This window comes from Sinohyriopsis cumingii, chromosome 8 (assembly GCF_028554795.1).
Source record: "Sinohyriopsis cumingii isolate HCF-2022 chromosome 8, ASM2855479v2, whole genome shotgun sequence".
Classification (NCBI taxonomy): Eukaryota; Metazoa; Mollusca; class Bivalvia; order Unionida; family Unionidae; genus Sinohyriopsis; species Sinohyriopsis cumingii.
Window position 1 is genome coordinate 3,427,080 of NC_142968.1, and position 17,927 is coordinate 3,445,006.

The window sequence follows — 17,927 nt, forward strand, 5'->3', positions numbered from 1 at the left end:
GACACAGTCAGAGTAGACTTGGACAATTATATAGCTGGCATTAGAGCTACTGCAGTTCCCTCCACAAAAACAAGTGACAGAGTCAGAGTAAACTTGGACAGTGGTATAGCTGGCATTAGAGCTACTGCAGTTCCCTCCACAAAAACAAGTGACAGAGTCAGAGTAGACTTGGACAATTATATAGCTGGCATTAGAGCTACTGCAGTTCCCTCCACAAAAACAACTGACAGAGTCAGAGTAAACTTGGACAATTATATAGCTGGCATTAGAGCTACTGCAGTTCCCTCCACAAAAACAAGTGACAGAGTCAGAGTAAACTTGGACAGTGGTATAGCTGGCATTAGAGCTACTAACAAGATTTATAACAGTGGCAGGTTTTCTGCATGGGGACAATTCATCCCCAGACCATTTATTATCTTTCAGACTTTTAACAAACTGTGACATATCCTTTGTGTGTGTGTGTGTGTGTGTGTTATTTTCATTATTTATATTGATTGAAGTAGTATTGTATTATCACAATACACACATACATATATACATACATACATACGTACGTACATACACACGTATATGCATACATACATACATCAGAATGCAAAGTAACAGCCATTTAATGCACAGTAACTTCCATTCACAGCACATCTGCTCACGAAGCAAGTGAAATCTGCAGCAAAAGTAATTGTATTATGGTACTGAATACACACACACACACTCACACGCATACTGAATACCTTTGAAACTTGCTGATCTTCAAGAAAGGAACATCAGAAATATCCTGAATTGATATATGGTACTGGAATTAGACATTTCCATTTTGCAATAAAGGAAATTATCAAATAAAATTAAATATAAAACATTAGTCATATTTTGTGTTTTTAATAAAGCAATAGTCAGTTGTGATACAAGGGATATTAGCATCGAAGGAGTCATAGCTTGTTGATTGTGCAGTCTTTTGCCATTTTGTAATGAGTAGACCAAGTTATTTCAGTGTATGAATTAATCATTAATATTAATTAATTAATCATTTTTTCCCCATATCTTAAATTAAAATTACAGGAAAAAGTAAAGAATGCCTAAAAGTTTATTATTTACTTAATTTTTGTTTCACATGTAACTTAGACAATATTTGAGGGGCTTCCCCTCCACCATGCAACCACATAATCCCCATATGAACCCAAGAAACTTCCACTTCTAGCTAATGATTTGGTTGTCAAGAAGTAATTTAGTGACCGTGATGTGATTACCGATATAAAAGTCTTTCAGATGTTGTCATGTTTTTCCAGGAAGTAAAATATTAAATGACTTGATCTTCTTTCTTGCACTGATTGGGAATTTTATGCATTCCTGTTCTGGGAATATAACGTCAAAAAAGTACGCAGTATCATCTCAGTTTTCTTTCCATTTAAACAGTTAATTGTCCCCTTGTCTTTTCCTGAAGAGTGGAAATATACTATTTGAATTTGTGTATGTCTGTCTGTCTGTCCATTCATCCATCCGTTTTTTGATCCTTCTTTTGTTTCTGCTTTATTAAAATGGCATCGTCATTGAAAAGAAATGTGTGTTATGTGTTCTGGTACACATTCTTCTCTGCTTCGTGCCGATAAAGCCACTTGGGAGTAAAAGATGGAACTTTGTATACTTGCACATCATCATTAAGTGTGTTGGTACAGCATTGGAAGTTTTGTCTTCAAGGTTTTCCACTACATCAAACCACTGTGTAATGTTCATTTCATTTGTTTGAAATTGAGTGAATGGAACTCTGTATACTGAGATATCATCAATAGAAGGTGTCACATTCTACAGTTTACGTTTAGGTCCTGACTTGAAAGTCACTGCTCAGTTTCTGCTTACATTTTTCTTTCACCTAAATAATTTCTAGGCTACTTGAAGCTTAGGGATGTATGTGACAAATAGAATGGAAGGTATTAGCAATATGTGTCCATATTAAAGGTCAAGGTTACTTTTCAGTATTCTTCTCTTGCACTTTCATTTCCACTGTACAATTTTTTAGTTTTTGAGATTATGGGATGGATAATTTTTTAGTTTTTGAGATTATGGGATGGATAATTTTTTAGCTTTTGAGATTATGGGATGGATAATTTGTTAGTTTTTGAGATTATGGGATGGATAATTTTTTAGTTTTTGAGATTATGGGATGAATACATTTTTATTTTTTGAGATTATGGGATGGATAATTTTTTAGTTTTTGAGATTATGGCAAACTAGATTATTTGTCCCTATGAAAGGTCAAGGTTCATAGCCATGGCGGAAATATTTTAAGTTTTCCATCACACTTATTTTTAACTCATTACCTTCAGAACCGTTTGAGTTTAATGGATGCAGCTTGGTATAGTATATTTTACATATTCATTACACAAAATGTTGCATTCCACATTTGTTAATTTGTTATCCTATCTTCAAAGTAAAGTTGACAGTTCAAAATTTAAGCTTTTCCTTACACATTCCTTTTCACTCGGTAACATAAGAGCTTTCTTTTATTTAAATAAAGAACAAATTTTACATCTACATTATTGCTAAATGATGTGCTCAAGGTTCCCTTTTGGTCTGAAACTTACGAAAAGTTTTTCTACCTCTTTTCTTTTTGTGGTCCCTTTCTTGGCCTTGGAAATAGAGCCATGAAATGTATTTATTCTGTTTCTAATATGTGGAGCCCAAGTGTCTGTCTTGTCAACTTAATGATAAACAAGGAGTGGGCTTAGTATTGAGAGCCCAGGTTTTCATTCTTGTTAATCTTTTGATAAGTGTGGAGATTGTAGTTACTGTAATTATGCTATAATACAACAAATCCAAGTGTGATAACCTATTAATGCATTGTGAGTGGGCTTAGCGTGGTAATCAAGATGCGGTGGGATGTGGTGGGGTGGAGAAATTCAGTGAATATACTTGCTGTAACATATGTCAGTAAAAGCATATCAAAAACAAAAGTGTTCATGTCTTAATTTTTCAGTAAATAGTAATTGTGAACCAGATTGTTTATTTTTATGCCTGCAAGTAAATTTTTGCCACTATTAATTTAAGAATGTGTTTGCCTTTTTATCTACAGGTGATCCCATACAGTCTGCTGGAGAAGATGAACCAAGAAGGAACTGTTAATATAGAGTCCAAAGAAGAGCTGGACCTTTTTCTCAGGTTTCAGCATGATATTGGGAACATCCTCTACTTTGGGTAAGATAAATCTTTCCTTTGGAATAGATGCTTATAATTATCTGGTTCTGGAAAAGAAGTCAGCTGCATCACTGGTGTTTGCCACAGACCTAACAGTTCAACTCCAATCACAATTCATGGCCTCAGCAGTGTAGTCCGATAGTTGTAAAAGTGATTATAGAAAGGAGGGCTATTGGGTTTTGAGTTTTCATCAGTTTTTATATATCTACAGGCATAGTTGCTCTATGACATATCAACACTGTTGGTCTCGTATTTGCAGGATGACTTATTAAACATAGCTGTTCTGTGTCAATGAAAGTTTATTTTTCAATATATTGATATACAGGCTTCCTGTTTTTGAAAGAATTTTGTCAAAAATACAAAACTAAACATTCCAAGGCTTTACTTTTGCACATAATGATTAATGGTAAAAAGGTATTAAATCTTTGCAGGATAACTCGCAAGAAAGACCCACGTATAGTGTGGAAGTTTGTGTGGATCCCATTTTTAACTCTGCAGGAGATAGACCAGATCTGTTGTCCATAGTCTGTTGTTCCATGTCCATCTGTCCATTAGTAAAAGTTGATTATCATTATTGTTCCTGAACTACTTCGATGATTGTCATGAAACTGTAGACTTGCATATTCCTTTCTAAGTCTGGTTGGTCCTAAATGAAAATGATGCTGCTCAGACATCCAGTATGACTGCCACAGTGGCTTTCTGAATTCTCTTTGTTGTTCCTACCCCTGAATGGATGGTCCTGAATGGATGGTCATATTGGCATAATTGTTTTACTGTTTGGCTTTTTAAGGTTTTTGTTGTTCTTGTTGTAGGGTTTAACGCCATTTTTCAGCACACAATAGGCTATACATGGCAGCCAGTATTAATGGTGGAGGAAGAACCCAGGAAAACCCCGGAAAGAACCACTGACCCACGTGAAGCTACTGGCATACTTTCTCGCATACCCACATTAGCCGAATCCAAGACTCGAACCCATGCAGACAGAGGTGAGATGGCAGTGATCCGTAACGGAGAGCGCTTTAGACCACTCGGCCACTCGGGGCCCCTTAAGGTTTTTAGTTAGTCCTAAATAAAAATGGTGGCAATCAGTTGTCCAATATGGCTGTCATGGCAGACATCTTGACAATCTTGTTATTGCTACTTCATATCTTCATTGGGTTTTTCATCAGAAGACTTATAATATCCAGCTGGTCCTAAATGGAAATGGAGCCCCCCCCCCCCCAAGATACCTAACAAGGTTGACATGATAGCTATTATGAGAATCTTGTTTTTCCTGCTTCTTAAAGGAAAGTGATATCAACAACACTGTTTTCACAAAAGACTATTTATGATGCCAGGTTCATCTTAGGTGAAAATGGTGCTGATCTGTTATGTCTTATGGCCACACTGGCAGCCGTCTTGAAGATGTTGTTATCACTGGTATTTCAGAAAATATGGTCATATCAGCAAAAGACTTCTTATGATATATAATATATCAGTCCTAAATGAAAATGGTGCCAATAAAAGTGTGGAATAAGGCCACCAAAGAAAGCCATCTTGAATATGTTATTGCAACATCCCCAGAACAGAAAGTCATATCGACATGGGATTTCTGCTATTATGGTAAGGAGTTGGTTCTAAACGGATATATATAGTGCCACTCTGACCTCCAGTTTGGTCACCATGATGGCCATTTTAAACTTACATTGCATACTTCTTTAGATGGATGTTTATATATTTACAAGGTGTTTCACCAAAGGATGTGTTGTGACGTTGGTTCTAAATAAAAATGGTGCTGATGCTACATCTAGTATATATGGCAGCCATCTTGAAGATATTTTTTATTGCTTCTCTTGATGAATGGATGGCCATATTTGAAAGATGTTTCTTCCTAATGTTTACTTGGTCCTAAATGAAAATTGTACTGATTTTACAGCCAATATTGCTGCTGAGAAACCTAATTTGAAACTCTGTTATTTCCCAAAATGTATCAGACGTGGTTTAGCAGTGGAAAGACCAAACCTGCCAACTCTTATGATTTTGCTGTAAGTCTTACGAAAATTACCTTAAAATACGGACTTAAGGCATAATAGCAAAAACTACTGAAAATGCTCATTGCCAAAAAATCAGGAAAGTTTGTTCATCCATATTCGATTTGCATCCGGGTTTCATATTAGAAGTAGTGAAATTGGTCAGGGAACCAGACTAACTTTACAGCATTACATCGAACATTTTAATCTGCACCTATTTGTTCATGCAAAGTGTCTGCATGATCAAACTATTGATCATATAATTTTTTTATTAAAAATGGCGTCCAGCAAATGATGCATCTTTAAGATGAAAGGGAAAATAAGCCTCTTGAAAGTGTTTTGTGAATAAAAGCTGGAAGGAACACAGTTATGTTTATTGGACATCACATGCCAATTTGAGTATGACTCATGGCACGAAATATGATTGCCATTGTCATGTGAAATGGAAAAAGAATTTCCAGGAATTAGACAGCAACAAGCCATTGAGCTGTATAGGGCTTATAACTAAAATTTGTGCACTGTACTAGTGGTAAATAAAGTCTACGTGTGCTTCACAAACATTTTAGTTGAACATAATGTTTATCGTCGCTGCTCATTCCAAATACCGAACTTTTAATTCCGTTTTCCAGTTTTACAATAGCAGTTTATGATATTTTGTTACACCTTACTGAAAACTGGTCAAACGTACGGAAATAAAACCAACTGCCTTACTGAGATGGACTCATCAGGGTTGGCAGGTCTGAAAAGAGAGAAATGGTTTTATCTTAAATTCATGGAAATTCTTTTGTTAATTAATATCTTTTCACTTGAGGACTCCTGTTTTCTTATAAAAAATACCACAACTTGGCTCCTGTCTGCTTGACATGAATGTATTCCAATTTGATCTGGTAAAGAAAAGCTTAATATACAAATCATTTCATCATCAAAATGGGAGTGTGCAGAAATTAGGAATTGTCATCAGGTTTGAAAATTTGAATAAGAGATCATACATGATGTAAACTTATCTCTCGCAAAAATATTTATCAGTAAGTAACACAATACATATTGAAATACCAATCAATGAAAACCATTTTTACATGCCAACAGGTGGCAATTCTGTGAAAGCAATATCAATTAAAGAACTTTGTCAAGTGAAATTTGTGTTTTATTGCTTCGTTTCTGTTTGATTAAAAATGTGATGATTCCAACAAGTTAGTTGATTGTCATAGTGATGCCCACAAGTGCTTCCATGAATACCTAAGTGTTCCCATGAGAACCTAATTAAGTACTATCATGAGTACGTATAAATACTTATAAGTACCTAATTAAGTGCTTCCATAAGTACCTATTTCAGTGCTTCCATATATACCTAATTAAATGCTTCCATAAGTACCTAATTGAGTGCTTCCATAAGTACATTATTGTGTTTCCATGAGTATCTAATTAAGTGCTTCCATAAGTACCTAATTAAGTGCTTCCATATGTACCTAATTAAGTGCTTCCATAAGTACCTAATTAAGTGCTTCCTTACATACCTAATTAAGTGCTTCCTTACATATCTAATTAAGTGCTTCCATAAGTACCTAATTAAATGCTTCCATAAGTACCTAATTAAGTGCTTCCATAAGTACCTAATTAAGTGCTTCCATAAGTACCTAATTGAGTGTTTCCATGAGTACCTAATTAAGTGCTTCCATAAGTACCTAATTAAGTGCTTCCATAAGTATGTAATTAAGTGCTTCCTTACATACCTAAATAAGTGCTTCCATAAGTACATAATTGAGTGTTTCCATGAGTACCTAATTAAGTGCTTCCATAAGTATGTAATTAAGTGCTTCCTTACATACCTAATTAAGTGCTTCCATAAGTACCTAATTGAGTGTTTCCATTAGTACCTAATTAAGTGCTTCCATAAGTATGTAATTAAGTGCTTCCTTACATACCTAAATAAGTGCTTCCATAAGTACATAATTGAGTGTTTCCATAAGTGCCTAATTAAGTGCTTCCATAAGTATGTAATTAAGTGCTTCCTTACATACCTAAATAAGTGCTTCCATAAGTACATAATTGAGTGTTTCCATAAGTGCCTAATTAAGTGCTTCCATAAGTATGTAATTAAGTGCTTCCTTACATACCTAAATAAGTGCTTCCATAAGTACATAATTGAGTGTTTCCATAAGTGCCTAATTAAGTGCTTCCATAAGTATGTAATTAAGTGCTTCCTTACATACCTAAATAAGTGCTTCCATAAGTACATAATTGAGTGTTTCCATAAGTGCCTAATTAAGTGCTTCCATAAGTATGTAATTAAGTGCTTCCTTACATACCTAAATAAGTGCTTCCATAAGTACATAATTGAGTGTTTCCATAAGTGCCTAATTAAGTGCTTCCATAAGTATGTAATTAAGTGCTTCCTTACATACCTAAATAAGTGCTTCCATAAGTACATAATTGAGTGTTTCCATAAGTGCCTAATTAAGTGCTTCCATAAGTATGTAATTAAGTGCTTCCTTACATACCTAAATAAGTGCTTCCATAAGTACATAATTGAGTGTTTCCATAAGTGCCTAATTAAGTGCTTAGTCTGCAGCTATGCTAGCATATTCTGACAACTGTTGGGAATTTAATGGTCATTCAGCAGCTAATTATCATTTACAATGCAATCATCATTGTTATTTCCAGTTCTAATTAAACATGGATATTTTGCATTTTCTATTTATTTATGGTGTATTTTATTTATCCATATGCAGCATTTCAGAAAAGTGCAACTGCCGTGTGTTGACTGTGTTAATTAGTGTAAATGAAATACATGGTGGCATTTAAAAATCACTCCATGGAGGAAGTAACCTGTGCAAATATACTATTGTGCTTGGTTTCATGTGTAATTCTAGCTACAAAGCTTTATTTAGTTTATATGTGTTTGCTAACTATGGATACACACACTTTGATGCTGAGAAGGTGGCAGTTCAGATCAGAAGTCTTAACCCCAGCCTAAAGAAGTCTGACCTCGTATATGCAGGATGAATTCCCTGACCAGCCCCAGGGCCAGCCTTGTTAGGGCTATTGCTATATCTTGGGCCTTTTTGAATCAATCGTTTTTTTAGATGAACGTTATGAAGCTGCCTTTTACACATCTTTTTCCTTTCTTATTTAAGTTTTGGTACATCAGAGCAGTCATTTTTTGTTGGGCCCTAAATTAACGGCATAGCATGTGTACCAACCTTCTGCCATCGAACACATGAGAACACTTCTACCCTAAAACTTAATCCACTCAATGAGGCCATTACAGCAATGCAATAGTAGCAAATAATATATTACTGTCATGCTGTTAAAATGTTTGTTTTTTCAGGGGAGGATAAAACTGCTTTTAGTTATTTAATACTTAACTGCTACCATTGCAAAGTCTGAAAGATTCCATCCTTGCATCAAGCTCTAATGCCATGTACTCTAGGTCCAAGTCAGAAGTGGTTGATATTCCATTGTAACTGTCTCTGACTAAGGAGTCAGGTTGAGATCATGTTCTTTACAATTCTAGTCTGGTCTGGTCTTGTCTGTTCTGATCTTTACAATTCTGGTCTGGTCTTGTCTGTTCTTTACAGTTCTGGTCTGGTCTTGTCTGTTCTTTACAGTTCTGGTTTGGTCTGGTCTTTACAATTCTGGTCTGGTATTTACAATTCTGGCCACTCCCTTCTGATTGGAGGAGGGAATATTAGCAATGTAGTTTTTCAGGATTAAAATTAGTTTTACCCAAAAAAATTCTACATTTTGCAAAGAAGAAGTTAAAGGAAATATGATGAACAGCATCACGTATTGTTTTTCTTTTTACGTATTACGATTAGATGCCTCTTAGTCTGTTAATTGTACCCCATGTTCTTTGAAAGCAAATTCCATAAGCAAATTCCACAAACAGATACTGAGGGCAAGTGAAAATTCTTGGTTAGGCTGCTCAGTCGTAAAACTTTGCAAGGAGATTCTTCAAAATGAGTCTGTTGTCAGTGTGAAACAGTCTGCAAGGAGATTCTTCAAAATGAGTTTGTTGTCAATGCGAAACAGTCTGCAAGGAGATTCTTCAAAACGAGTCTGTTAATGTGAAGCATCTGCAAGGAGATTCTTCAAAATGAGTCTGTTGTCAATGTGAAACAGTCTGCAAGGAGATTCTTCAAAACGAGTCTCTTGTCATTGTGAAACAGTCTGCAAGAAGATTCTTCAGAATGAGTCTGTTGACAATGTGAAACAGTCTGCAGTGAGATTCTTTAAAATGAGTGTTGTCAGTGTGAAAAAGTCTGCAAGGAGATTCTTCAAAATGAGTCTGTTGTCAGTGTGAAACAGTCTGCAATGAGATTCTTCAAAACGAGTCTGTTGTCAATGTGATAAAGTCCGCAAGGAGATTCTTGAAAATAAGTCTGTTGTCAATGTGAAACAGTCTGCAAGAAGATTCTTCAAAATGAGTCTGTTGTCAGTGTGAAACAGTCTGCAAGGAGATTCTTTTAATTTTAGTGTTGGGACCCAGGGATGGCACTTTTAAAGTGGGGTATTCACCCACAGATGCAATCTAGATTTTCTTATCATTTTAATATGAACTCTCAATTCAAAGTACCCTGGCATATATTTTTTTTAAACTGCCTTCCCTGGGTACCATATATGTTTAAATCAAACAGCCTCTATTGAATTTGTGTCTAGAGGTCATATAATATGGTCACCGTGACAACAAAATATGGTTTCTATGGTTACAACTGTAGATATCTTGACCCTCTACCATCACCTGACCTAATGAATGATATCAGGATGTGAAGAGGCCTGTTGACTATTATTTCAAAATTATGCAACTTCACCAAACAGATAAATGGCTCACAATTTTAGGTTAGAAAGAAACCTAATGATTTGAGGATAAAAAGGTCAAGGCAGCTATGAGTCAAATAAGAAAAGTTATTTTTGGTACAGTGCAACTCTTTTGACATGCTGATATGGGATTGAAATAGACAACTGATCACTAAAATGAAGACATCTGATTTCTTTGGCATTGCTGTTCTGAGTAATTCATGCTTTACACATGCATACATTTAAAACTATTACACAAGGGGAAGATTTATACTATACCATTTATAATATATTTCTTGCAATTGTATTTGATAGTTAATCACTCATGGCACATCAGTTTTTCCATGGGTAGTTTTCATTGATTGGCTGTTCCAAATGTCGACAATCAATAATGCCGATCAGCAGCTCTACAGTTGAGATGATATTGGCACCCCAGCCTTGGCATGGTGATTTGTTGAGATGCTGTTGGCACCCCAGCCTTGGCATGGTCATTTGTTGAGATGCTATTGGCACACCAGCCTTCGCATGGTAATTTGTTGAGATGTCATTGGCACCCCAGCCTTGGCATGGTGATTTGTTGAGATGTCATTGGCACCCCAGCCTTGGCATGGTGATTTGTTGAGATGCTATTGGCACCCCAGCCCTGGCATGGTGATTTGTTGAGATGCTATTGGCACCCCAGCCCTGGCATGGTGATTTGTTGAGATGCTATTGGCACCCCAGCCTTAGCATGGTGATTTGTTAATATTTTACTGCTCTGTCAATGAGTGTTATCATGGAGCAAGAGTGGAACGATTAAATCCCCCACCATGTTGTGTGGGGTTCTGAAGCTGTACTATATTAAACAAGGGGAAGATATATACTATACCATTTATAAAATTCTTGTTGAAATAGAGGGGACCATTTCATGTTTAAGCTGAAAATAGTTACGTCGTCAAGTGTAATACAAAACATTGAAAATAGCCATGTGTTTTTATTGTTCAGTTTTGTCGACAGTCTTGATTAAAATCAGATCTCCGCTGTCCTACATGAAGATCTGACAAAGACCACTTAAGGGTCATGTTCTGGTGATCTTAGAATTAGCCAATGGAAATGCAGCTTTCAAAAATCTGATAGTGAATAAATCATTTGGTATGCATTCATGCTCTTCATCCACAATGCTCAGTCTCCAAACATGAAGATATAAAACTTCAACTGATTGGTTGATTAAATCAGAGATTATGGTAATAACATGTGTTAAGAACATGACCCCTAAGCAGTCGCTGTCAGATTTTCATGTATAACAACGGAGAATCTGATTTTAATCAGATTGAGTTTGGGGATCATATTATATTATTTAGTTCTCAGTTGGGGCTATACTGGCATTCAAGAGGTTGTGGAGTTAAACAATGTGCTTTTCCGGAAAGCAATGATAGTGGTGGGTTTTTTTCAGAATGTGCAGATGGTGGTAGGGATATCTGAGTTTTCCAGAATGTGAGGATAATGGTGGGATTATTTTTGTTTCTCCAGAATGTGAGGATAATGGTGGGATTATTCTTGTTTCTCCAGAATGTGAGGATAATGGTGGGATTATTTTTGTTTCTCCAGAATGTGAGGATAATGGTGGGATTATTTTTGTTTCTCCAGAATGTGAGGATAATGGTGGGATTATTCTTGTTTCTCCAGAATGTGAGGATAATGGTGGGATTATTCTTGTTTCTCCAGAATGTGAGGATAATGGTGGGATTATTCTTGTTTCTCCAGAATGTGAGGATAATGGTGGGATTATTCTTGTTTCTCCAGAATGTGAGGATAACATGTGGATATGCAGTAAGAGAGGCAGGGATACTTTATAGAAGTAAGCAAGGTCTCAAATGTCAAATAATTTCACGAAAGTTCTGTGTTGCTCACCCGTGTAATTGCCTTCCTGTCTTCCAACCGGTTATACAAAAGCTGCTGTTGAATAGAAGTTATGTCTTCCATAACTGTCAAGGTATGTAATTAAATTTTAGAAAATTCTTTTTGAAAAACACTATTTTTTTTCTCTCCCAAATATTTTTTGTGTCATAGTCATTACAATCAGCGATGTGTAGTTAAAATTTCTTACTGCAGCATCTACAATTATTTTTGTAAATTTTAGGACTGAAGAACTAAAGGAACAGATCATGCTTGACCCACAATGGCTGATTCATGCGTTGAGGACCCTCATCACGGCTGAGGATTTTATCCTAAAGAAAGTAAAAAAACCTGCTGTCGTACTTAAGTGGCGTGAGTTCAGTAAAACTGGAAAGCTCACTCAGGAATTAATAGGTTTGTGAATTACCAATATGTTAAGATCTGTTTATAACAAAAAGAATTTCTTGTACTAATTATCATTACAAAAGTTATGGCAAATATACATTAAAAGGAAACATAAAAAGCCATTTATAAACAAAGTAAATTAAAAATGAGATATGAAGAGAGACACTTTTGTACCTAGTACCAGGACATTATTCCCTCCTATTTGTAACTGAAGGTTTAGAATAAAAGCAACATGATTGCAGTCTGATGGCTTAGTCTACTTCTGAGAATTGGAATATTTCCTCAGATTTTGTATATAGGCATCTTTGACATATACTGTTCTTTGTTTCCTTTCTTCTTTTCTCCCTTGTTCTTGCTTTATGTTTGTGTTTCTGTGATCTTTCTTATTGATTTTGAGTATTTTCAGTTTGTCATTGGGGATAAGTGTTTCTTGTGCTTCATCCCTTCCATAGTAAACTGTGTCTGGGTAAATATTTCCTACCCTTTTGCTGTTCTGCTTCTTCGTTGTGTTCTTGTATCTCCTTTCAGTATTCAGTAATTCTTTGGCTTTGGCATATGTGGGCATAAATTAAGCAGCGTGGGACACTCACACCACCTGCCTTGTGTACATAACTTGTGCATGCATAGATGATTGCTTCATTTGTTATATATAACCCTTTAAGGAATGGTACTGGGCAGAAAGTTGCCAGGTCTATATGGCCAATATTGGTGACCTCTCTTCCTCTTCTCAGGAAGAGAGGAAGGGGTTGCAGAATTTCACAGTGCATGCAATTAACCTGCTTTAGTGGCAGTACTTTGTTGTATGGCAGTTTTCTGATTAAGAGGCAGTGGTAGCTTCAGCACTTCCCAGGATATGGAAGTCACTTGGGGCTGCATCAGTGCCCAGTATGGTGAAAATCATCTGTGTCAGTAATGGTACTTCCCTGCGTCAATAATGGTACTTCCCTGCGTATAGAAGTTTTGACTAATGGTCCAAAGAAACAAAATGGTTTTTCTGCTTTAATCCCAATTTGGCTTCTAGTTTTGAGAACCAGTCTGAAGCAAGGGATCAAGTTGATACCTCTCTTTGTTTTTGATGTTCTTATTCAACCCCTGAGATTAGGGGTTGAATACTAACATTGTAAAAGGAAAGGTATCAACCTGATCCCTTGCTTCAGTCTGGTTTTCGGGACTAACTAGATATATTCATGGAAGAACCTTTCACACCTGATCCATCTCATCTGTTGGTTTATTTGTCTTGGTCCCATCCACCAGGTTAGATGATGGAGAAGGAAGAGTTGTGGAGTTTTTTATAAGGTGGCAAATAAGGTTTATTGCCTGATTTGGTCCCCACTGTCTACATCCCAAGTCTTCACGATCTTTGGAGGCTAGGATCCCCTCTAGTTTGGATCGGTTTTTAAGGGTAAAGTTCAATTCAGCGATGGTTTATGCAAAAATATCATGACCTGACCTTGTGTTTCTCAGGTGTTTTATAGTATTCATTAGTTCATGTTCATTTTGTAGAATCAGTACCAGAATTATCATCAAAGCTCAGCATCATGAACACAGTATAACTTTTGACAATCTGGAAAGTACAGTGTATGCACTACATGTTGAAAGATGACGACTTCGTACAGTTCTCTTCTGATTATTGTCAAGCACATGGTACCACCACTAGCTTGTTGCTTTTGAAGCAATAGATAACTTTAGGCAATAGATGTTGTAGGAAATCAATAATTTTAGGCAATAGATGTTTCAGGCAATAAATAATTTTAGGCGATAGATGTTTTAGGCAATATATAATTTTAGGCAATAGATGTTTCAGGCAATAGATAATTTTAGGCAATATATGTTTTAGGCAATAGATAATTTTAGATTATGAATACATTATGCAGAGAGCATTGAGAATTAATGCATTCCAAAAGTTATATGAAATGCACATCTTTACAAAATGAATTATAGTATTACAAATTGGTCCATTTTCGACAGAGTCATGTCCCTGTTTGTGTACCAGAAATTTACATTCGCAATTAGCATAAGATTTCTTCATACTTGGTATTAAGAATGCATCTTTCAAAAACAGGGTTTTGATATCTCTAATCCTGTTTTGCTTCATGTTTTCATCCAAATCCCACTCAATAGATATGTACATGCATAGTGTTATGATCTCATGCCTTTGATTGTTAGATGCCATTTGGACAAAGGAGGAGCACAAGGAATTGCTTGACAACAAGGACCATATCTTGCCTGTAATGGAAAAGCTAAACATCATCACACGGCCAAGATCGTACAGTGAGGATCAAATGGAGGTCAAGGTTTGTTTATAGAGTCTGATTTAGTGCTGTATTACTGTTATATGGTCCCATGGTATGTAAGATTTAATGCTGTATTACTGTTATATGGTCCCATGGTATGTAAGATTTAATGCTATATTACTGTTATATGGTCCCATTGTATGGAAGATTTAGTGCTGTATTACTGTTGTATGGTCCCATGGTATGTACGATTTAATGCTGTATTACTGTTATATGGTCCCATTGTATGGAAGATTTAGTGCTGTATTACTGTTATATGGTCCCATTGTATGGAAGATTTAGTGCTGTATTACTGTTATATGGTCCCATGGTATGTATGATTTAATGCTGTATTACTGTTATATGGTCCCATTGTATGGAAGATTTAGTGCTGTATTACTGTTATATGGTCCCATTGTATGGAAGATTTAGTGCTGTATTATGTTATATGGTCCCATTGTATGGAAGATTTAGTGCTGTATTACTGTTATGTGGTCCCATTGTATGGAAGATTTGGTGCTGTATTGCTGTTATATGGTCCCATGGTATGTATGATTTAATGCTGTATTACTGTTATATGGTCCCATTGTATGGAAGATTTAGTGCTGTATTACTGTTATATGGTCCCATTGTATGTAAGATCTAGTGCTGTATTTTTGTTATACGGTCCCATTGTATGTAAGATTTAGTGCTGTATTACTGTTATATGGTCCTATGGTATGTAAGATTTAGTGCTGTATTACTGTTATATGGTCCCATGGTATGTAAGATTTAGCGTTGTATTACTGTTATATGGTCCCATTGTATGTAAGATTTAGTGCTGTATTACTGTTATATGGTCCCATTGTATGTAAGATTTAATGCTGTATTACTGTTATATGGTCCCATGGTATCTAAGATTTAATGCTGTATTACTGTTATATGGTCCCATTGTATGGAAGATTTAGTGCTGTATTACTGTTATATGGTCCCATGGTATGTATGATTTAATGCTGTATTACTGTTATATGGTCCCATTGTATGGAAGATTTAGTGCTGTATTACTGTTATATGGTCCCATTGTATGGAAGATTTAGTGCTGTATTGCTGTTATATGGTCCCATGGTATGTAAGATTTAGTGCTGTATTACTGTTATATGGTCCCATGGTATGTAAGATTTAGCATTGTATTACTGTTATATGGCCCCATTGTATGTAAGATTTAGTGCTGTATTACTGTTATATGGTCCCATGGTATGTAAGATTTAGTGCTGTATTACTGTTATATGGTCCCATGGTATGTAAGAGTTAGTGCTGTATTACTGTTATATGGTCCCATTGTATGGAAGATTTAGTGCTGTATTACTGTTACATGGTCTCATTGTATGTGAGACACCCAGTACTTTGTGTACTTAACAATACATTTAAACTGGGCTGGCTTTTGTAAGCATTTACTAAAGTTGTTCACAATAGTAGCTCTAGTTTTCTCTATGAGATAGTGTTGGACCTTTCAAGACAGTTTTAGAAAGGTGTTTGGTGGTCAGGTGGTCATCTATCTGAGTGGAGATAGTGTTGAACCTTTAAAGACAGTTTTAGAAAGGTGATTGGTTGTCAGGTCATCTATCTGAGTGGAGATAGTGTTGAACCTTTAAAGACAGTTTCAGAAGGTGATTGTTGTCAGGTCATTTATCTGAGTGAAGATAGTGTTGAACCTTTAAAGACAGTTTTAGAAAGGTGATTGGTTGTCAGTCAGCTATCTGAGTGGAAATAGTGTTGAACCTTTCAAGACAGTTTTAGAAAGGTGTTTGGTGGTCAGGTGGTCAGCTATCTGAGTGGAGAATATCTAAATATGTCCATACCATTGACCAGATATTCTTTAGTTCAACATAAAAAACAAAAAGGATGATTTTTATTTCAATAAACATTGTAAATTAGGTGCATAAGAACCCTTAATCATCATTTTCAGCTCACCATTATGAACTAGAAGGAATCTATTGTTCTACCCAAGTGTCGACATCAGCACATGCAAAAGCATGTACTTACGGACATCCCCACTACATTTAAACTATTCTGTCTTCCTAAGACCTAGGCAACATTTAATGATGTTTATCCCCAAGTGGGTCACTGTGACCTGCATTTCACATTTGACTAACTTAGTTAAAGAACGAAGATTGTACATTCATGTCTATTAGTTGAACTGTCCTGTTTAAGATCTTCTGCATTTAGCACACATAATAGTGTACTACTTGATGCTTACAAGAAGGGAAGGTCACTGTGACCTACATTTGACTAACTTAATCTGACAAGAAATGCATTACCTTAAAAACCTCTGGATCACAGACATCTAACCCCCTCATTTGAGCTCAGAGAGAAGTTAGTTGTCTTCACTATAAAGAGTTAACATTCAAAAACCTTAAGCATTATTTGATATTCTGCTGGAAAGGAGATTATATGCCAGAGCAAATTCCAGTTTAACCTTGCAGATTTGAACTTTATTCAAAATAACCTTTGCCTGAAATGGAATCTTTCTTTCAGCTTTGGTATGGTTTCATAAGCAGTCTTTCATATCCATGTATACCACTTTGTTGTTTGGCCTCTAGTAAAAAAGTTTTTTCCTAGTTATTCAGAGTACAGCAGGAAAACTCAGTGAAATACATGCATTGCTGGTTAATTCCAAACTATCTGCAATTCCAAAATCATGGCCTTGTTGAATTTATGATAGCCTCTGCTTTCTTTGCAAAGAACACCCTTGCACCCATAGAGAATCAGTCCTTTTCTGTGTAATCCCTATCTTTTTTTTTTTTTACCAGGTCATCAATATCATCAGCAAGGGCTCTGATTTAATACCTAACCAGGCCAGTTAGAATACGGAAGGTTGTATGTCCTTCCCACATAAAAAAAACGATGTGATAATATTTTCACACCCCATGGTCATCCTGGATACGACAGATTATAAGGAACTAACTCAAGACTTCCACATTTGTTGCGCTTATCAGCATATGAGGATAGTCTGGTTGCCACGGCATTAAAATATAACTGCCCCCAATTGATATGTGATGAATATCAGCACTAGCTTTTTCCTCAGACGTTGTATCCCAAAGGGTTCAATTTGACCAAATAGGACCTATATCAATGTCGTGAAAGTACACATTCACATGCTATTCAGTAGTTTTGTAATGATGCTGATTATTCTGCATCGTCGGATTCGCAGAATTCGTATAATCTAATAAAAGGTTTAAGTAAACATTTGAAAGTTGATTCTCTGCTGCTTTGTGGCAGGATGATTCATAAACCTTCCAGGCATTAGCCAGGTGCCAACCCTAGTCTGTGTGTCACACAAGATTCAAAGCTACTTCATGTTCATTAGGAGGCAAGATAAAGGGCCCGCACTGGGTAAAGGCAT

General features: G+C 36.0%; 1 protein-coding gene across 6 annotated transcripts in view; it reads left to right on the plus strand.

Annotated features, from left to right (window-relative positions):
* The window catches only part of LOC149792868 (uncharacterized), a 54,503-nt gene that overhangs the window by 25,623 nt on the left and 10,953 nt on the right, over positions 1–17,927 (plus strand). For all 6 annotated transcript variants that reach the window (XR_016422649.1, XR_016422650.1, XM_089966654.1 and 3 more), the window contains exons 9-11: positions 3,065–3,186; positions 12,112–12,281; positions 14,439–14,566. Coding sequence is in view for 4 of the 6 variants with exons in the window: in XM_089966654.1 (XP_089822780.1) it covers positions 3,065–3,186; positions 12,112–12,281; positions 14,439–14,566 (420 nt within the window). In the remaining 2 variants the exon portion in view is untranslated. The remainder of the gene's footprint in view (positions 1–3,064; positions 3,187–12,111; positions 12,282–14,438; positions 14,567–17,927) is intronic.